The sequence below is a fragment of the Carcharhinus amblyrhynchos genome, chromosome 27 (genome assembly GCF_965287045.1).
Source record: "Carcharhinus amblyrhynchos chromosome 27, sCarAmb.v2.hapA, whole genome shotgun sequence".
Classification (NCBI taxonomy): Eukaryota; Metazoa; Chordata; class Chondrichthyes; order Carcharhiniformes; family Carcharhinidae; genus Carcharhinus; species Carcharhinus amblyrhynchos.
This window is the reverse complement of record NC_137350.1, coordinates 29345164-29366795: the sequence shown is the minus strand read 5'-3', so window position 1 is coordinate 29366795 and position 21632 is coordinate 29345164. Positions and strand designations below refer to the sequence as shown.

At 43.7% G+C, this 21632-nt stretch overlaps 1 protein-coding gene across 1 annotated transcript in view; it reads right to left on the bottom strand.

The window, feature by feature from the left end:
- The window catches only part of dnajc7 (DnaJ (Hsp40) homolog, subfamily C, member 7), a 52180-nt gene that overhangs the window by 7874 nt on the left and 22674 nt on the right, over positions 1-21632 (bottom strand). The window contains exons 2-11 of the mRNA XM_080213763.1: positions 20706-20794; positions 18248-18372; positions 16474-16587; positions 14167-14241; positions 9881-9999; positions 8841-8994; positions 5475-5639; positions 3914-4005; positions 2654-2727; positions 1152-1298 (exon numbers count right to left, since the gene is read on the bottom strand). Coding sequence (XP_080069889.1) covers positions 1152-1298; positions 2654-2727; positions 3914-4005; positions 5475-5639; positions 8841-8994; positions 9881-9999; positions 14167-14241; positions 16474-16587; positions 18248-18372; positions 20706-20794 — 1154 coding nt within the window. The remainder of the gene's footprint in view (positions 1-1151; positions 1299-2653; positions 2728-3913; positions 4006-5474; positions 5640-8840; positions 8995-9880; positions 10000-14166; positions 14242-16473; positions 16588-18247; positions 18373-20705; positions 20795-21632) is intronic.

The window sequence follows — 21632 nt, the reverse complement described above, 5'->3', positions numbered from 1 at the left end:
CACTGTGGACCAAAAAAAATCTGGTGACCTGTTCCTTCACCTTGTAACTGAAACATATTTCTTGCTGTTTGTTGCACCTGTTTTATTTTCAATGTACCAGGGAGTTTCCTAGCCATCACATTAGATGGCAGCCTACTCCGAACTGGCATTACTCCTTCAAAAAGCAAACTAGTCTCAGGACCTGGCACAGTTTGGCCAGAAGATATGTCCCAAAGCAGCATGGCCAATTCTTTCAAAATATTACAGCTGACATCAAATAGCTCCTGGCTTTCTGTTGAATTAAATAATGTATCCAGACACAGAAGGAATAATGCTGAAGTTTGCAGGTAATACCAAATTAAATGTCATTGCAAATTGTTGGATAGAATGCAGGAGAGATAGACAAGTCAGCAGAGTGCGCTCATATTTCACAGGAGCTGCTCATTGAAGAGAAATGTGAATTAGCATATTTGGGAAAAACATTTAGTAAAATGAAGTATAATCGAACTGATAGGATGCTCAAAGCACAAAAGAGAAAAGGAATCTAGGGATACAGAAACAAAGCTCTTTAAATGTGGACCTGTTATCTGTCACAATTTGAAGATTGCGGGTTTTGATTTTCTGGCGTGGGTCTTCATGTGGCCGAATGGATCGATTCTTGACCCACAGATCTTAGGGTGGACAGGGCAGGATGTCACAGCAGGCAGTGGGATCCAGAGTGCAGCATTTGCTTCCCTTCTCTGCTGTCACTTTGCCTCACCAAAAACACGATGGGACTCAAACTGTCTAGCAGCTTGATGGGCAAGTTGTCGCCATTTTGAATATTTGGTAACAAGCTCAACCTGGTAATTAGTGTCAATATTGCCCAGTTTCAAGGAGAGCTTCCCAGTACCTTTGAAGTGTTTTCTATGCCTTCACTTTCAACTCCCAACAAAACACAGTGGCTCTCAAAAAAGAAAAACTTACAGGCCGAACGAGGAAGTCCAAAAGGCACCATCTCACTCAAAAATAAATAAATAGATGTAGCTGAACTTGCTTATTTTCTACTTAAATGCAAATTTCATGGCAGAATATTCTTTTCAGGTACAGCAGAAATAATTTCAGTTGCACTGGGGCTCAGACTCAGCTTTGGAAAGCATTGTGAGCCAGCAGCAAAGAGAAACCTGGCATACCTGGATGGTGCATCAGTGCCCGCTTCCTGTAAGCTTTCTTAATTTCATCTTCCGTTGCACTTTTGTCAACCCCAAGAATTTTGTAGTAATCTTTTCGTTTGCTCTTCTTCAGCTCCAGTTGTGCGTTCTTCAGGAGCTGCTTGTGTTCTTAACATTAGAAAACAAAAAAACATAAAACTCCTAAATGCCACGGGACTGTGCTACACCATGGGAAAGAGTACTACCTTAAAATTGAAACACATTATTCATCTTTTCATTTCAGGGCCTCGTTCATTTACAGATTTATTTTTTATTTTGTTGTTTAAAGGCCATTTGAAAGAAATTGGAACAGCCAAAGCCAGAGAAACAAATGATCCTTTAAAACAGAGATGAGGATGAATTTCTTCAGCCAGTAAGTGGTGAATTGTGGAACTCTTTGCCAAAGAAGGCTGTGGAGGCCAGATCATCGAGTGTCTTTAAGACAGAGATAGATAGATTCTTCATTAGTAAGGGGATCAGGGAAAAGGCAGGAGAACAGGGCTGAGAAAAATATTAGCCATGATTTAATGGCAGAGCAGATTCAATGGACCGAGTGGCCTAATTCTGCTCCTATGTTTTACAGTCTTAAGTGTCTGCTGTTCCTAAAGGTTTGATTATGGAATTTTATAAAAACATAAAATTCAGAGCAAAAGATGGCAATTCAGCCCATCAAACCCACTGCATTCAGAACTCATTTATGAATATGCTATCCGCGACTCCACTCTCAGTCAAACTTACACTTTAGGGAGTTCCAAATTCTATTCCCGACCCCTCCAATAAATTATCAGCACTGCCCAAATTAATTCAGAAAATGTGCTCTGGTGAGAGAAACAGAATAGGTTCAACTGTTCCCCATAAATGCTATGGGAGTGAGCCACATGTCATCTTGCCTGTAACTGGGTAAATCACATTTCTTTAACACAATCAGAACTCACTGGGCAAACACAGCAGCATACCCTGATGCTGCTACTAAGAGAAGCGGTCTCCAAAGTTGCCCATATCACAAAACACAGGTTGTCACACTGCACCACGCACACTCGGGGACAATCTTACTGAAAAAACCTAAGCGCCAAACTTAGGGTTAGATGTGTGCCGATATTTTGGGCAAGCCAGTGATCACAATCGTATGGCACGTAGGAAAAAAGAGCCCAAACGTGATTCTTGCCATTAGGGGCAAGTCGGAGCCTATTCACGCTGGGAAGCCGGCTGCTGAGCACTGGGGGTGCTATTGTGTAAGTGCCACAATCTCCCAGTAAACTGTGTACACAGCACAACAGGCAATTTGCTGTTGCCTGACGAGCCAGTAAGATTTCCCCCTTCATTTTATATACCATCAAAATGATTCAGACCATTAAATGTAACTAATAAATAACTTCCAACAAATAGATCAAATGGATTTTGTTTGCCTTGTTGAATAAATATCTTTTGAAGCTTTACATCAATGAGACATTTACAGAAACATCCACTGGAAAGTCTAATTTTACCTTTTGTTTTTTCTGTCTGGTAAATCTTCTCATAATCTCTTACAGCCTCTTCATATTGTTCTGTATCCATATAACTATATAGTATAAGAATACATAAAATGTATAAATTTAACGTAGGTAATGGGGTGCTCTCAGGTCCCCAGTGTTTACAAAGAGAAGTCCTCAATCTTCACTATCAGCCAATTCCAGCTGCGCCAACGTGAACTCGCACAGTCAGGAGTACTTTTGTCTGTTAAGTAGATTTCAGATTAGTGAGCAAGACAAGTCCTGCAACACAAACTCACCTGAGACTATCTAACAAGTATTTATTAAGCACTCTAATTGGATTGTTTCCCATTTCAGGACCTGAACATTTAATCTCAGCTAACATTTTGGTGCAGTATTAAGGAAATTATACAACGTTGAAGTCTTTCAGTGAGATCAGCTGGATACAAAATTGGAAGAGGAGTGAAGATGTCCTGGCCAACATTCCTTGTTTGAAAAATTAGCTGCCATTTTTTTTAATTCATAGGATGTGAGAGTCACTAGCTGGGCCAGCATTTACCTAACTGTTCCTGAAATGAGTCTATCTCAGAGGGCATTTTCACAGTCATCACAGAGCAGTGGAGGCACGTGCAGGCCAGACCAGGTAGTTATGACAGGTTTCCTTTCTCGAAGGATATTTTCTACCATCAACAGCATGGTCCTGACTTTTATTGAATTCAAATCTACCATGGTGGGATTTGAACCTGGGCCCTCAAAACATTATGCTGGATCACTTGATTATTAGCCTCACGACAATACCACATGGTAATTATGATTGCACTCTAATTAGATGCAAAGCATTTTGCAACATCCCAAGGTACTTTATAAAAAAAAGTTCTTTCCTCTTTTATTGTTAGCTACAGTTTGGTGAAGAATTAGCACTACCTTTTACAGAAAATGCTCTACATACTAAAAAGGTTTACAAACAGGGCCAGGAGATATAGCGGGCTTTTCAAGTTAAATATGCATTTGGACTAAAGGGGTCAATTTCCATGAAGTTTAAAAAATGTGATACAAACAAGACCCACATTCTGCAACACAAACTTGTCCTGTTGGGACTGCCTGTCATGGTGGTTAAGACATGTCTCTTTTAGTCCTCAGACCCAAACCATGAGAATCTGATAGGAGGCTAGAAACGTGAATTGTAAAGCCTTAGTCATGCCAATGGATGCAACAGTTCAAAACAAATGTTTTTCTGAATTCACTGAAAACTATCCCAACAAACCCGTTACTCACCACTGCGCCCGCCGCATGTAAGCCTTGATATATGTGTCGTCAAGTTTTATTGCATTTGTGCAATCTTCTATCGCCTGTTGCATCTTATTGAGCTGCAAAAGATATTCCAAACAACCGGTGAACTTATTCATTGATCTGGTTCAATAGTGTCACAACTGGAGGTTTTAGAACTTTTTTTATATTTGTTATGACGTTTCTCTGTAGGACTAGACATCACCACACAGCTGCATATCTCATTGCTTAGAAAGGCACAGATCTTCTTCAAGCAACCTCAAATCAGAAAGATATTTTTAAATATATTCCAGCAAAATTTATAATTGTAGCTTCTCTGCTGATACTGCAGGAAACGGAAGATCTCTTTTAAAGATATGTGACCCTTTCACCCCAATTATAGACATAATATCTTCATGGTTATAATGCCAATGGACCAAACACAGCTCACTTTTCAAATTTATAAAGAATTTTATTTGCACAATTCATTTATTACCAGAGTTGAACTTCATTAATTCACCCATCTTCTTCTTTAGATATTGATTCTTTGACGATTGCAACTGTTGTGATCCTTACTATTCACAGGAGCTTTGACTGGGAATCATGGCCAGGGAGGCACGAGGCAAGACAGCGTGCAAACATCACAGCTTAGTCCCATCGTCCCATCAAGCAATATGCATTTCAACAAAGATCAAGTGAATAGTGATCAGAGACATAAATCTGGCATAATTTTCCTCTCTCTACCTCAGAGAGCTGAGGGCAATTGTTGGACCCAGGCATTTTCACAAGAAAGCATCACACACAATTGAAGTAAGGGCTCACATTTAGGGTGCCATGTGGCACCTTGGTTAGACTGCTGCCTCACAGCGCCAGGGACCCAAGTTCAATTCCGGTTTCAGATGATTGTGTGGAGTTTGCACATTCTCCCTGTATTTGCGTGGGTTTCCTTCAGGTGCTTCGGTTTCCTCCCACAGTCCAAAGGCATGCAGGATTGGCCATACTAATATTGCCCCTTAATGTCAGGAAGATTATTTAAAGTTTACTTATTTATTAGTCACAAGTAAGGCTTACACTGCAATGAAGTTACTGTGAAGTTTCCCTAGTCACCACAGTCCGGCGCCTGTTCGGGTCAATGCACATCTTTCAGAATGTGGGAGGAAACTGGAGCACCTGGAGGAAACCCACGCAGACAGGGGGAGAACATGCAGACTCCACACAGACAGTAACCCAAGCCGGAATCAAACTCAGGTCCCTGGAGCTGTGAAGCAGCAGTGCTAACCACTGTGCCACCATGCTGCCCCGATTAGCACAATAAATACGTGGGGTTATGGGGATAAGGCTTCGGGTGGGATTGTTGTCGGTGCAGCTCGATACGCCAAATGTCCTCATGTACTGTAAGGATTTTATTCATCTCATACGATGCCTTCGTGCTCTGTATGATTTAACAAATCACTGGATAAACCCCATGTGTCATCAGGAAAATCAAGGGTTACTCTTACATATTTATCTCAATGATTGCTTTAAAATAACATTCACATTAATAAATGTACAAAAACTGCAAGAATCTTACCTTGGAACCCACTGTGCCTCGATTACAGTATAATTTAGCATTAGTTTTGATGTTATTTGGATCTATTTTCAGAGCTTCTGAATAAAGTTCAAACGCTTCATCAAAGGATCCTTCTTTAAAAGCCCGGTTCCCTTCTTCCTTCTTCGCTCGTAACGCTTTAGCATTCTGTTTGCAGAAAGAGATAACGCCACACTGCTGTTTCAGTTAAAGCATGTCAGATAGTGACAATCTAATCAATCCATTCTCAAGCTTCTGAAAGACAAATCTTAGTGTTTCTGGCACATCAGAGCCTAGAGTTATGATGAAGGATCCCAACCAAAATATTAACCTCTTCTGCTTTGCCAGATTCTGGCTGATCTGCTGTGCATTTCTCCTTTTCATTTCAGCCCTTTATTTTATTCTTTCAGTGAATGTGGATGTCGCTGGCAAGGCCAACAGTTGTTGCCTATCCCTAATTGCCCTTGAACTCAATAGTTTGTGGCCCTTCACAAGGCATTGCTGTCGTTCTGCAGTCAAGCGGAAGCAGATTGGTAAAGGTTTTTATGGCACAGTAGCTAGCACTGCTGCCTCACAGTGTCAGCCTTGGGTGACTGTCTATATGGAGTCTACACATTCTCCCCGTGTCTGCGGGGGTTTCCTCCAGGTGCTCCAATTTCCTCCCACAGCCCAAAGATGTGTGGGTTAGGTGGATTGACTATAGTAAGTTACCCCTTAGCGTTCAGCGGTGTGTGGGTTGGGGGGACTGCTGGGCAAAATATGTGGGGTTGTGGCAACAGAACCTGGGTGGGATGCGCTGTCAGAGAGTTTGTGCAGACGTGATGGCCAAATGGCCTCCTTCTGCACTATAGAGATGCTACGATGATTGCAGATTTCCTTCTCGCAAAGACATCAGTGAACCAGATGGGCTGTTACGGCAATCAGTGAAAGCTGTAACTGTTACCATTACTGCGACTAATTGAGATTGGTTTTCACAAGTTGGCGTGGTGGGATTTGATGTCATGACCCAGGGCATTATCTTGCTCCTCTGGATTATTAGTGCACTGACATTACTATTATGCCACCATTTTCCTAGGCTTCTCAGACAACTCATAAAATAAATGATAAAAGCTAATTATCTTGAAGCGTCAGAGTTGTTCTGGACAGGCAGCAACACAACTACATTTCCCAAAGTTAATGCTGCTAGGCTGGATATTTTGAAGCCTCTAATGCAGTTATGCAACAGTTACTGTTGCTAATGCAAGTGCAGAAATTAATGGATAATTAATTGTTAATTAATTAAGAAGATACCCACACAAGGGTATTTTATAGAGTGGCAAATATGATTGAAGAAAAGTAACCTTGTTTAACTGATCTTTCATTTAGTGGAATGTTCCCTGTCCCCAGGTCACAAAGATCGGCATCACAAAAGGAGGCTACTATTGGAACACAGGAAGTAGGAGTACAGCACATTTGGTACCTTATTATGATCATGGCTGATCATCCAACTCAGTAACATGTTCCTGCCTTCCTCCCAAATCTTTTGATCCCTTCAGTTTGAAAAGCAATCCTAGCCCTTCTTGAAAACAAACAATTTTTTGGTCTCAACTACTTTCTGTGGTAATAATTTCCCGGCCTCACTACTCTCTGGGTGAAGAAATTTCTCACCTTATTCCAAAATGTTTACCCCTTCTCAAAATATGATCCCTGGTTCTGGACTCCTTGCCATCGGGAACATCCTTCATGCATCTACTCTGTTTATTCCTGCTGGAATTCTATAAGCTTCTATAAGACTCCACTCCACCTCCCCCTCCAATTCTTCTAAAATCTAGTGATCCAATCTCTCCTCATATCAGTCCCACCATCCCAGTCTGGTAAACCTTTGCTGCACTCTCTTCATGACAAGAACATCCTTCCCTCAGATAAGGAGGTCAAAACTGCACACAATATTCTAGATGTAGTCCCACCAAGGTCTTGTATAATTGCGGCAAGACATCCCTGCTCCTGTACTTGAATCCTCTCGCAATGAAGGCATAGCATTTGCCTTCCCCTCTCTCAACCTATATCATTTCCTAAAGTGTGAAGTCCAGGAACTTGTATTTCCTGGTAAGTTGACCCTTTCCACGGGCCATAATGTTGCAACCTCAGTGAACCATCTCAGAAGGTATTGCAAAATTACTTAAAAATTTATTTTCAGAAATACAACAAAGCAACAGCGGCTCACCACCACCTTTTCTAGGTCAATAAGGGATGGTCAATACATTCTGGCCTCGCCAGTGACACTCATATCCCATGAATAAATTATAAAAAATGTTTTTCCATTCCCATTGGCTGGAACAAAGTTAATTCGTTGTATGATTAGCTTCCTTGCTGTACCACTGATTAGAAGTAATCAGCAAAATGAAGATCTTGGCTGAGAGAGCAATCCATTGTGCTCAGAAAAGACACTATGTTACCTGGGACCTCAAACTAGGGAAAGATAGCAGATAGCTTTTGGTCAATTCAGATTATTTACTACGGTAGCACAGTGGTTAGCACCACTGCCTCACTATGCCAGGGACCCGGGTTCGATTCCTGGCTTGGGTCACTGACTGTGCAGAATCTGCACAATCTCTCTGTGTCTGTATGGGTTTCCCCTGGATGCTCCAGTTTCCTCTCTCAGTCTGAACGATGTGCTGGTTAGGTGTGTTGGCCATGCTAAATTCTTCCTCAATGTACTGGAACGTGGCAACTAGTGTTAACGTAAGGCTACTTGTGACACTAATAAATAAACTTAAAAGCACACAGGAAAATACAACTCTGTGCCTACGTTGTTACTACATATATTGTACTTTCCATTTATGCTGCTCAAATACTTGGTTCATTACAATCTGCAGTCACAGGTTTATTTTTTGTTAAAATATCTATATACTGTAACCAGGTAGTCAAGTCATAGAACCTTACAGTGCAGAAAGAGGCCCTTCGACCCATCGAGTCTGCACCGAACACAATCCCACCCAGGCCCTACCCCCATATCCCTACATGTTACATCCACTAATCCCTCTAACCTACGCATCCCTGGACACTAAGGGGCAATTTCTTAGCATGGCCAATCAACCTAACCTGCACATCTTTGAACTGTGGGAGGAAACCAGAGCACCCAGAGGAAACCCATGCAGACACAAGGAGAATGTGCAAACTCCACATGGACAGTGACCCGAGACAGGAAACGAATCCAGGATCCTGGAGCTGTGAAGCAGCAGCGCTAACCACTGCGCTATCGCGCTGCCTCTTTAAACAATTTAAAATATCACTAAGCTGGATGAGAAAATCTCTTCCACAAAAATCAATTATAGGAAGGGCATCAACCTTTAGCCGCTGGCCCTCTGACAGAGGGGCCATCAGACCTACCCTGCAAGCGAGTCGTGCCTTTGCGTGATCAGGCGCCATCCTTAGAGCTTGAACAAAGAACTGGACAGCCTTTTCAATACAGTCCTCATAGTAAAGGCAGAGCCCTCTCACATACAGGGCATCAGCATTCGTTGAATCCATACGCAGAATGTCACTGAAAGAGAAAAAGCAGAAATGAAGGGTTATGGCTAATACTCCAGTTAAGCAGGCACGGTCCTCATTGGAGGAAAGAAGGTTTAAAGGATGATATTAAAGCGGCATTCAAAATTTTGGGAGATTTAACAGAAAGGATCTAGAATGCAAGGCAGAAAAAGATTCACTGGTAACTTCTAAAATGAAACTGGATAAATACTTAATGGGGAAAAAGCATTGCAGGCCAATGGGGAAAGATCAGAGGAATGTGACTAACTCTAGCAAAGGAAAGTCATAACGGCTTCTAAGGTTCTACTAAAATACCTAAAATAAACAGTTTGGTTGACGGCAAAATCAAAGTTATGAAATAAAACATTAATTAATATATTTTTAAAATTATAGACTGCCCACCAATTTATCCACTCTACCCTTGGAAAATACTGTTTCATGAAACGGTCCCATGGGCACTGGCAGCCCGACGATACTTCTGCCTGCGAGGCAGAACAGGGAGTCTCTGCAGGGCATTTGACAGTAGGTTGCAGCCAAGTCTGAGACTGCTCTCACGCAATGTCAATACATATGCATTTTCTAGCAGGGGTCAGTAATCAAAAGGAATTTATTTTGGCTGTTTCTCCACACACACACACCCTCACTTGTTCAGCCATGGCACAATGAGGGCAATTGTCCCAAAGCCAGTGACGTCCTTGATGAGATTAATTAACTCGGCATGGACAGGAAGTCAAACCTGGTACGTTTTGGTCTGCAAAACTTGTTGTTTTACACAGCTTAATGTTTCACCGACTCGGCCTCTACATCGGAACGTAGGAGCAGGAATACGAGTCTTCATTCGGTCATCAGGGAAATACACTTAGCACAAAGTAATGGTATTCAAATGGATGAATACCTACCTTGCGACTGACTGTGCATCAGGGTAGCGACCAAGCAGTGCTAAGCATTCAGCTTTAAGGATTTTAAAGCGGTGGCAGGCTGGGGCAAACTCAAGGGCCCGATCCATATAGTATACAACCTGGGGTAACAAGACATAACATAGAACATTAAACAATCCATTCCATCAGATTGGGAGTAAAATTAGAGCCTTTCAATTATATTAATATTCCCTTCAACTTTATTAACCAACAAAGATACAAAGGCTAATTCCACTATCCTGTTGTGCTGCTTTTTTAGTGCAGCAGGCTGGGAGACTCTAGCGGGTGTTGTTTCACGGGCTCCCCACTGGGTGCTATGGCCTCCATGCGTCTCCTAGCTCCAGATTTCCGGCGCCATCAGCTCTACACTGGGAATCAGTGCAGAGGTGCATAATTTATGTAAATTTTAATTGAAATATTGATTGCCTGGGATTGAACTCTCTGGCTTGCTAGCCTCTCCCCCACACCCTTCCCCTCTGGAGTGGTTCATTCCAGAGGGGATTACCACAGCTCTCCACTTGCAGGAAGCTGCTGGCCCAACTCTTCTGGAGTAAGGGGGAGGGGGGGGGGGGGGGGGGGGGGCGGGGAGCGAGGAGGAGGGGGGGGCGGGGAGCGAGGAGGAGGGGGGGGCGGGGAGCGAGGAGGAGGGGGGGGGCGGGGAGCGAGGAGGAGGGGGGGGCGGGGAGCGAGGAGGAGGGGGGGGCGGGGAGCGAGGAGGAGGGGGGGGCGGGGAGCGAGGAGGAGGGGGGGGGAGCGCGAGGAGGAGGGGGGGGGAGCGCGAGGAGGAGGGGGGGGAGCGCGAGGAGGAGGGGGGGGAGCGCGAGGAGGAGGGGGGGGAGCGCGAGGAGGAGGGGGAGGAGCGAGGAGGAGGGGGAGGGGGAGGAGCGAGGAGGAGGGGGAGGAGCGAGGAGGAGGGGGAGGAGCGAGGAGGAGGGGGAGGAGCGAGGAGGAGGGGGAGGAGCGAGGAGGAGGGGGAGGAGCGAGGAGGAGGGGGAGGAGCGAGGAGGAGGGGGAGGAGCGAGGAGGAGGGGGGGAGCGAGGAGGAGGGGGAGGAGCGAGGAGGAGGGGGAGGAGCGAGGAGGAGGGGGGGAGCGAGGAGGAGGGGGGGAGCGAGGAGGAGGGGGGGAGCGAGGAGGAGGGGGGGAGCGAGGAGGAGGGGGGGAGCGAGGAGGAGGGGGGGAGCGAGGAGGAGGGGGGGAGCGAGGAGGAGGGGGGGAGCGAGGAGGAGGGGGGGAGCGAGGAGGAGGGGGGGAGCGAGGAGGAGGGGGGAGCGAGGAGGAGGGGGGAGCGAGGAGGAGGGGGGAGTGAGGAGGAGGGGGGGGAGCGAGGAGGAGGGGGGGGAGCGAGGAGGAGGAGGGGGAGCGAGGAGGAGGGGGAGGAGCGAGGAGGAGGGGGAGGAGCGAGGAGGAGGGGGAGGAGCGGCGGCGAGGAGGAGGGGCGGGGGGGGGGGGGGTAGCAGTGGCAGCGGCAAGAGAGGACCTCCCACCCCCAAGAGGGTCAGGTGCCTCTTGGGCAATGGCACCTTTGCACTGCCCATCAGGTATGGGGCAGTGCCAAAGGTTGGGGTTTCTACTACCACTCTGCAGTCAGGGTCAGTGTAGCTGGGGAAGGGGACAGGGGGGCATAATACAATCGGAGCTGGCCCTCTGGGTGAGGGGGGTGGGGCAGCGATTAGGCCTGGGGGTGGGGGTCTAGTGACATGGGGCTGCCTAGTGATCGAGCTGGCCAGCAATTGGGAGTCCGGCAGTGCCGTGTGCCAATCTCCACATTGACAGATCGATGCTTGTACAGTGACCCGCTTGGTGCTATGCTGCTGACCTCTTTAGCGTGAATAAACCCTGCCCACCAATTTTTAGCGTGGATCACCCGAGTGCTCTCTGCAGTGCACAGAGCATGGAAGATTGATTTTTAAACAAACACCGAAAAACCAGCGCGATTTACTCCAGTTTCAAGAAAATTCGACACTTTGAATTTTTTTGAGAGAATCGCCTCTTAATGAATTAGTTAGTACCAAAAGGTCCCTTAAAGTTGCATAATCTTTAAAAATCTGAGCCTGACGGACGGAAGAGAATTTTTTAGAATGGATCAAAGGAGGATGCATCCATAACGTACCACAAGTTCTCGATTTGTGGATTGCTATTGTGGTGGACATTAACGGAAAGCACAGTGAAGCTCGGTAGCAAAGTTTTACTAATCACCTGTACAGCATTGTTAACCATCAGAGAAGACAGAGGGTAGCAGTGGAAGGGTGCCTTTCTGAATGGAGGACTGTGACAAGTGGCATTCCTCAGGGATCAGTGCTGGGACTTTTGCTGTTTGTACTGTATATAAATGATTTGGAGGAAAATGTAACCAGTTCGATTAGTAAGTTTGTGGACGACACAAAGATTGGTGGATTTGCGGACAGCGATGAGGACCATCAGAGGATACAGCAGGATATAGATCGGTTGGAGACTTGAGTAGAGAGATGGCAGATGGGAGTTTAATCCGGACAAATGTGAGGTAATGCATTTTGGAAGGTCTAATACAGATAGGAAATATACAGTAAATGACAGAACCCTCAAGAGTATTGATAGGCAAAGGGATCTGGGTGTACTGGTACATAGGTCACTTAAAGTGGCAATGCAGGTGGAGAAGGTAGTCAAGATGACATACGGCATGCTTGCCTTCATCAGCCAAGGCACTGAGTTTAAAAATTGGCAAGTCATGTTGTGGCTTTATACAACCTTAGTTAGGCCGACGTGGAATATAGTGTTCAATTCTGGTTGCCACACTACCAGATGGATGTGGAGGTTTTGGAGAGGGTACAGAAAAGATTTACCAGGATGTTGCCTGGTACGGAGAGCATTAGCTATGAGGAGAGGTTGGAGAAACTTGATTCGTTTTCACTGGAACGATGGAGGTTGAGCGGTGATCTGATAGAGGTCTACAAGATTATGAGAGGCATGGACAGAGTGGGTAGTCAGAAGCTTTTTCCCAGGGTGAAAGAGTCAATTAGTAGGGGGCACAGGTTTAAGGTGTGAGGGGCAAGGTTTAAAGGAGATGTACGAGGCAGAGTTTTTTATACAGAGAGTAGTGGGTGTCTGGAACTCATTGCCAGGGGAGGTAGTGGAAGCGAATATGGTAGTGACTTTTCTACAGGCTTGGAGGGCCGAGGGGCTTGTTCCCCTGCTGTAATTTTCTTTGTTCTAAGACCAGCAGCTTCTTTCAGAAGGGAATAAAGAGCAAGAGAAAAGTACTTTAAAATGGAAGCCATATGATTAAAAATCAAAGAGGCAATCCATGTTGATAAGTGGGGGGGGGGTTCTCAGCCAAGGAGCAAATTTTAGGAAGATAAAGTTCAGTGCAGCATTACACATGAATTTTAAAAAAAGATATGAAAAGGAATAATTTGTTGCTTAAAGAAATAAATAAGAAAAAGTGTAATAGAGTGAGAGTGTGTCGGTGTGGTTAATTCCCAGACTCAGGGTGTTCACTCACTAACCCTCAATCTGCTGTGAGTGGGTAAGGGTAAATGAAAACCCTGATACTAGGAGTGAGCCAGACTTACAGATGCACTGCCCCCTCACTTGTTCTCTGGGGCCTCACACCCTCTTACTCTTTCCCTTCACACCTTTTGCCCCCATCCCCCCCACCTTCTCCCTCTTACCACACTCACTGTCTCTCCCTCACAACCCTCTCTCTTGCCTCATATCCTCTTGCTTGCCCCCTCTCACATCTTCTTTTTCCCCCTCACACCTTCTCCTCCACAACTGCAATCCCGCCTCGTGCGCACTCTTCTCCCCGCTCTCATGCGCACACTACCCCCCCCAACCCCCTGCCATCGCATGCGCACACTCCCCCCCACCCCCATCGCATGCACACACTCCCTCCTGTGAAAGAACGTGTCAGAGGAGGTGTGTGCAAGAGTGGGGAGGGGGTACGTGAGAGAGGGGCTTCACGGGCCACGTCCTGCTCCTACCTATGTTTCCAAAGGTTGTGGGGAAAAAGCAGGATTGGGCTAACGAGTTGGATGATCAGCCATGATCGTAACGAATGGCGGAGCAGGCCTGAAGGGCCAAATGGCCTCCTCCTGCTCTTATCTTCTATTCGCAGGCTGTATGTCGGACAAGCCTGCTTTAAATCAGCTCCTTAAAAGTAAGGCAGTCATGCACTTCTTGAATACTTGTATATTGCAACATTTAAAATTATTTCTATTTTAAAGCCCCAATATTGTTAAATTAAATTTTAATACATTTCCAGTAATATACATATGATGGTGTGACTACCTTTCTGAAATCGCCTTTGACAAAGCCAGCTTCAGCTATTCTCTCATACTCCAAAACTGCTTCGGCATTCTTCAGCTGTAGAAACAACAGAACATCCAAATAGAAGTTTCAAAAGAAGGTGCAACATTCTCAAATGTTGCTTCATATAGTAACTTAAGTTCTTACTCAGATAGGATCTGCCATACAGCATTAAGTAACACACAATCCTATTTTTGCCAGTGCTGATAATGTCATGTCAAGATATTTCTACTCCTGTGTAAATACAAAAGGCTGGTATGTTTGGACAAATCAAGAGACAGGCAATTTACTGTGGACACTCAGTGATCTGCCTAATATGATTTGTTTATAATATAATAGCAAAATACTGCAGACGTTGGAAATCGGAAATAAAAACAGAGAATGCTGCAAGAACTTAGCAGGTCTGGCAGCATCTGTGGAGAGAGGATTTTAATCAGAGAAAAATACAGCATAGAAGAGGCCCTTACATCCATCAAGTCTGCACCGACACAAAAAACACCTGATCTGCCAATCTAATCCTTAAAAGAGCCAACAATTTCCCTAAAAGAGGCCAATCGAATCCCATTTCTCATCATGATTTCTTCCCTCATCAATCCCACTTTCTCTAAAAACACATCAAATGCTCCATTTAATCTCTCCTAGTTCCTGAAAATTTGATTACTAACAGCCCTTTCTTGACATCAATCTTTCTCTACCTTCTGCTATGGCCCCTTTGATTCAAATAAACAAATTACTTCCCCCCTCCCACCCAACATCAGAATATACCAATTTAGAATTCATTAATATTTTCAATTCACTTGAATCTGAAACTTTTGTTTGTATCCCAAAGCCCAAATGTTGGTTTTAAGTATGTGCACAGCTCTCTCTGGCACAGTGGTTAGCACTGCTACCTCACAGTGCGAGGGACTCGAGTTCAATTCTGGTCTTGGGCCACTGTCTGTGTGGAGTTTGCACATTCTCCCCATGTCTGCATGGGTTTCCTCCAAGTGCTCCGGTTTCCTCCCACATTCCAGAGGTGTGCAGGTCAGGTGGATTCGCCATGCTAAATTGGCCTCAAGAGTCCAAGATATATATAGATTAGGGGGAATTAGTGAAGTAAAATACGTGGGGTATGGGGATAGGGCCTGGGTACGAGTTTGTGAAGACTCAATGAGCTGAATGGCCTCCTTCTGCACTATAGGGATTCTATGATAGAATCAATCATTCATTTTGAGGTGATGCAATTGGGCCTCTGCTCCAACTCCAGCACATCAAACACTCTTTTTTATTGCGATCGTTTGTGCCCACAGTTCACCATCCTTTCAAATCATTTTTGACCTGTCCATTGCCTTTTTGTTTTGGCACGTGTTCACTTTAAAGCAGATCAATAATTTACGGTTATCTTATCGCAGTATGCTAGCACTTGGAAGGAACCCAGATTATTTTGTATTCCTCCCCCTTAACATTACCCCCATTAGAACCATAGAATCTCTAGGTGCAGAAAGAGGCCATTAGGCCCTTCAAATCGGCACTGACTCTCTGAAAGAGCTACTCAGGTGCCTCCCCTTCACCCTACCCCTGCGCATTTACCATGGCTAATCCAACTAACGTGCACATCTTTGGGAGGAAACCAGAGCACCCAGAGGAAACCCATGTAAGACATGAGGAGAATGTGCATACTCAACTATCATCCAAGGCCAGAATGGAACATGGGTTCCAGGTGCTTTCAGGCAGCAGTGCTAACCACTGTGCCACCCCACTGCTCCATTCCAGCATTTTCTTTTGGTTTTATTTGCACGTCCTAATATCAAACGTTTTCTCTCCTAACCTGACCTCTGACTTCACCTACCACCTATCCTCCCTGTTTCTTTTATAATTTATTTAATTGCTACTGCTTTGTGACATTATATGAATGCATGGTACTGGACAGACTTCATATAATGGCAGTCAGACAGGATGTTTTGTCCCTGCTAATTTAAAGGCTGTTCTTTGACTCTTCCACTGTCTATTCAGCATTAAAGTAACCTGTTCTAATCTTCCTGATAGCCGTTTGACCCCAAAGTGGGCTTACTCTTCCCCTGCACACCCAACAAAGATGGTCGAAAGACAACTGACTGGGTAGTTAAATGAAAATGCATTCCATTAGCTGGTCGCAGTTAGCAGCATACGTATTTAAACACAAATTGCAAAAACGTAGTGATGTTTACGTAAGTTCTCAGATCAACCCGCAGAACTATAATCCAACAGCACTGTCTAAAGGTGGCTTGCAGATCAGTTACTGGCAATGTTTGTAACAAGCCTGCTCCATACCTCAGTAAGTGCCTGAGGGCTATTGGGTTCCAGTTCCAGAACTTTCTGAAAACAGCGGCCGGCTGCCATGGCATTCCCCAAAGAAAGATGGCATTTTCCCTCTCGCAGGTGACCCTATAATTAAAAGATGGTTCTACTATTTAACAGTGTTACTACTTTTTTTCATTTGTAACATAAAAGTGAACTGTTGTGGCAAAAGGACAAAGGATGTTAGAAAAAAATGGTTTTCTTCCCCCATCAACTATTAATATAGTTTTTGCTTAGAAAAGTAGTCAAATTAATAAAGGTCTGCCTTTAATCTGTGATATGCCACAGAAACCTTTGGGGGTAAAATGATATAAGCTGGCAAGAAAAACAGTCATGGTGACTGTGACTTTTAGAACAAGTCAGTGTTGTAATTAGAACTTAAAAATATAACCAATATGAAACTTTCATGCCATATGCACATAGAACAATGAAAAACATCCACCAGTAAAATTTTTTTTTTATTCTTCTAGATAGCATCCCTTTTATAAATCTGGAGTGAAATACTGAAGGCTATATATGGAGGTTATAAAAACAGGAACCATTTTAGGTGATCAATTAACAATATCACACAACATTTGTACTTCTGAAACATCACCACTGGTATGTTTATATACTGATCTTACTCCTGAATCTGTGATCTTTTTCGTTGTGGGGTGGATATGACAACAGGCAACGTGTTTGTGCATATCACATTATTTGGAAGTTGCAAAAGAAACCTTAAAGCAGCTTTAGCGGAATTGTTAGCAAAATGGCACATTTGATACTTCTTTCAGTCTGGATGGGCCCTTTCCAAAACTTAGGGAAGGCCCACCCAGGCCAAAAATACCGAAGCACATTGCCGGCTTGTACTGATGAGCTGAAGGGTCAGCTCACCTGTGGCCAGATCCGAGATACTTGATGTTACTTAAGCACTGCTGGAGGCAGCTGCTTACATTGGCATATAGAAATCGGAGGCACGCGGCAAATTTAGTCCCAGGGCGTCGTGGTGACTCCGGTGGCACTGTCGCTTACTTTGCAAAATTGGCAATAAGGAGTGCACCACTGGAGACAACGCTGCAAAGTAAACGGGGAATTGTTATGTTCTTTTCTGAGGCTTATTAGCAAGGCTAAGCTTAACAGGCCCAATGACAAGCCAATTTTCAGTTCATCCCAGGAGACCTCTTTGGTAATTCACAATTCAAGACAGTCAAATGTTCTTATTTATTAAAACCAGTTTGAATCAGCATTTAAGGTCCATTTTAAATGTTTTAAATCAACTTAGCGCCATTTACAATAGAGCTTTAACAGGCCACCTCCAATGTCTTGCTTTAAAGAAGGGAGTCAATGGGCAGGATTTTCCAGCCTCGCTTGCCCCGAAACTGAAAAATCCTGCCAGAAGTCAATGGACCTTTCCATGGCCTGCCCCTCACCTGCTCTGATTCCCATAGTGGGCAGGTCGGTAAATTCCAGCCAATATATTCCAGGAAGAAAATAAAACAAATGTGAGTACAATCCTCTGCTAGTGATAGGAAAGATAAAAATGAATTCCACAATTTCAGAGATTGAGATTACCACCCACTCCTCAGAGAAGCTAATTTAAGACATTGCTCTTCCTTATAAACACACTAAATATTATAATTCATAGTGACAAGGAGAATGCAAGGAAAAACTTGAAAGAGAATTCTGTCGTGTATTATACAATAAAAACAGAAACAGGGATTTCACTACTACCCAAAGCTACAATTCAGTCTGATCATCCGTGACATACCCTCACAAAAGTGTCATCCAGTCTCACAGCCTGCTGTGCATCTTCAAGAGCCTCCCGGAACTTACCAATCATCATGAGAGTTGCTGCTCGGTTGCCATAGTAACTGGCATTTTTAGGACAGATATCTGGGAAAACAAATGGAACACTTACGAGGAGCTTCAGAACAGTTGCAAGAAATGCCAAAGTAAACACCTCACCTGTTACTTAGCAGAAAAACCAACACAAATCTGGAAGAATACTTCAGAAATCTATCAAAATTGGAAGTAGTTCTACAACCAAACTCATCTACTGATGCCTAGTTACCCACAGAACTCCTCCAAGGGCTTAAACAAATCGTTTATAGAATATCATCTTTTAATTGAAATTATAGAAACTAGAAGGAGGAGTAGGCCATTCAGCCCTTCGAGCTTGCCCACCATTCATTATGACCATGGCTGATCATCAAATTCAATATCCTGATCCTCACTTCCCCCAAATGAAGTCACTGGAATGGTCCACTGACAGGGAATTAACTTTGCACTGCTTTATTTTTCAATTCCTTTGAAATGTTAACTTTTTTTGGCTGTTATTTGATAAAGCTTTTTCTCAAGCCCTGTAAAAGGGGATGGAACACATTGTGGTGGAACACATGTCTGAAGGTCTGATTCCCTTGGCTAATGTCACTCAGACCAGTAATATCACAGCTTTGCTTACATTAAATAAGAAAACAGGTCAAGGTAATTATCCTCTTTAGTACAAAGGCTTACCTCTCGCCCTACATTGCTCTGTCCTGGAAAGACAAATGGGTTTCTCAAATTCTGGAGGTGAAGGCGGGGCCTTCAGATGAGAAAGTTTGACTCTGAACACGGTTGTGTTACACAGCATAAGGGGGACAACACTTCAAACTAAAATAGCATATAAACCAGCGTTTTCACAAGTTAGTATCGCAAAGACTAATTTAAAATACTAATTTTATGTAACAAAAGTGGCAATGAACCAACAGGCTGATCAGTTACCATGAAATCCTCTTCCATTCAATCCCCCTTCAGCTGTGATAATGAAAAAAATGGATTTAACAATTCTTTGAAGTTATAAAAGGCTCTGGTTTTAAAAGGAACCATAGATCATGAACAACTGTTAACAGCTTGGCAGGTTTCATAACTTCTAAACACGCTTACATTTTCCCCTACTGTCCAATTTTCACCTCTTCCTTAAAAGTTGGAAGTTGAATCTTTAGATATCAGCAACTCATTGGCATCTCACATTCATAGCCATTCTTCATGTGTGAGCCGCTTGACAGTGGCCACAGTATGCCATTAAAGCAGGGCTGGCATCACAGCAAAGTTTGGTTATATCTTCCTTTACTTTCACCGAATACAGCTGATAAAATCTGGAGCCCAGGGAAGCTGAGGCCAATTCTAGCAGCACAATTGTTAAAGCTGCCTTGTAATATTAAGAGTGGAGTTCAGCACGAGCAAGATCACCATTTTCAGTTTGCATGGGTTGAACAAACTGCAGCGACATATTTCTCTTTTGATTGCTGCGTGACACTTGTTTCCTTGTTGGTTAATAAGATTCACCGCATTCATGTTTTGCCCAGTCAGGATCAAAGGGATGAATAAAAACAAAACAGAAATAGAATCCTACAGTGCAGAAGGAGGCCACTCAGCCCATCAACTCTGCACGGACTCAGGCCCTATCCCCGTAACCCTATGTATTTACCCTAGCCAGTCCCCCTGATACGAAGGGGCAATTTAGTCACCCATACATCTTTGGGCTGTGGGAGAAAACTGGAACACCCGGAGGAGACATGGGGAGAACGTGCAGACTCTGCACAGACAGTGATCCAAACTGGGTAATGAACCTGGGTCCCTGGTGCTGTGAGGCAGTAATGCTAACCACTGTACCACAGTGCCGCTCTAAATATTGGTAATGCTTTTTAAAATAAAATTCATTTACGGATTTTTTTTTAAACGTTAGAGGACTCAATGCTTATGTTGCTGTTGCATCCAATTTCAGCATCAGGTAACCTTGACCAACTGTGACTATGGGTCAGAAGGAGAGTTAACTCCTAGTTACTTTGCCCCAACAATCTCACCAGTGGAATTTTGCTACTCCCCGCACTAGCCCCTTTCTCAAATCAAATTAGAATTCATTACAATCTTGGGGGTAGTTTTTATACCTGCAGCCACCACAACCGGGTTTAAATCTACCAAATGTTATGAACAACATTGACAGAATCATAGAGATGACACTTTAATTGCGTCAGTCGGGTTTTGCCCGGAATTGTAATGTTACGCCAGTCTTTTTAAAGCAGTTTAGGAAAAGTACTCTGGAAAAGGTTGACAGTAAATCATTTTAATTAAACTCAAATGACAACAGAACTGCTGCATCATTTCCAAAGAGTCAATTTAAACTTAAAGCTCATAATCACCTCAACTGTAATGATGTCAGATGCTGATTTAGATCAAATGCTTACCTATTGCTTTTGTGTAATAATTAAATGCTTCATTGTAGTCCTTCTTTGCATAAAATGCATTGCCTTGCTCTTTAAATAATTCAGCCTCTCTGTAGAATTAAAATACAGCTTTAATTTGATGCATTAGATAGAGAATCATAAGTCTTTTCCTCACATGCAATCTATTTCATTATCCCCTCAATGGTTCTTTGATTTCCAGGTTTGCGTCATTTAACGAAAAAGAGCCCAAAATTGCAATGCATGACATTTTTGTAAATCTGGGTTGTAACCTCAATCATCTTTATGAACTGTGTAAGAAAACAATAGCGGTACGTTTATGGTGCTGGAACTCACAATGTATGGAGTTAAAATCGAGCAGCAGCTTGATTTTAAAGATCAGAAAGATGACCAGGAATTGAGTGAAAGGAACTTACCATTCCTATATGTGACTCCGGTGTGTACAATACAGTTAACTACTTAGCACCATGGCAAGAAACATCCTCTCAACATCTACTCTGTCAAGCTCCCCTCAGAAACGAGTATGTTTCAGTCAGATCACCTCTCGTTCTTCTAAATTCCAATGGGTATAGGTCCAACCTTTCATCACAAGTCAAACCACTCATCCCAGGAAACAGCTGACAACCTTCTCTGAACTGCTTCTAATGCAAGTGTATCCCTCAGAAATTCAGCAATGAACCAGTATATTTTCACACAACACAATCACAAACAATACCAGAAGGGTAACTGCACAGCCTTAATATTTAATCTGTTGAGGTCTGAAATGTTACTACCACAACACAACACTATCAGTTGAAACAGGCCGTGGCCTATAAATAAGGCATATATTCCAGGCTGCCATTATCTTAGCAGACATGGCCTAGGGCTCTAGTTAATAGAATGCCTCCTATGAAAACCAGGTGTGAAGTTCAGTGATGTTGTATATCTAAT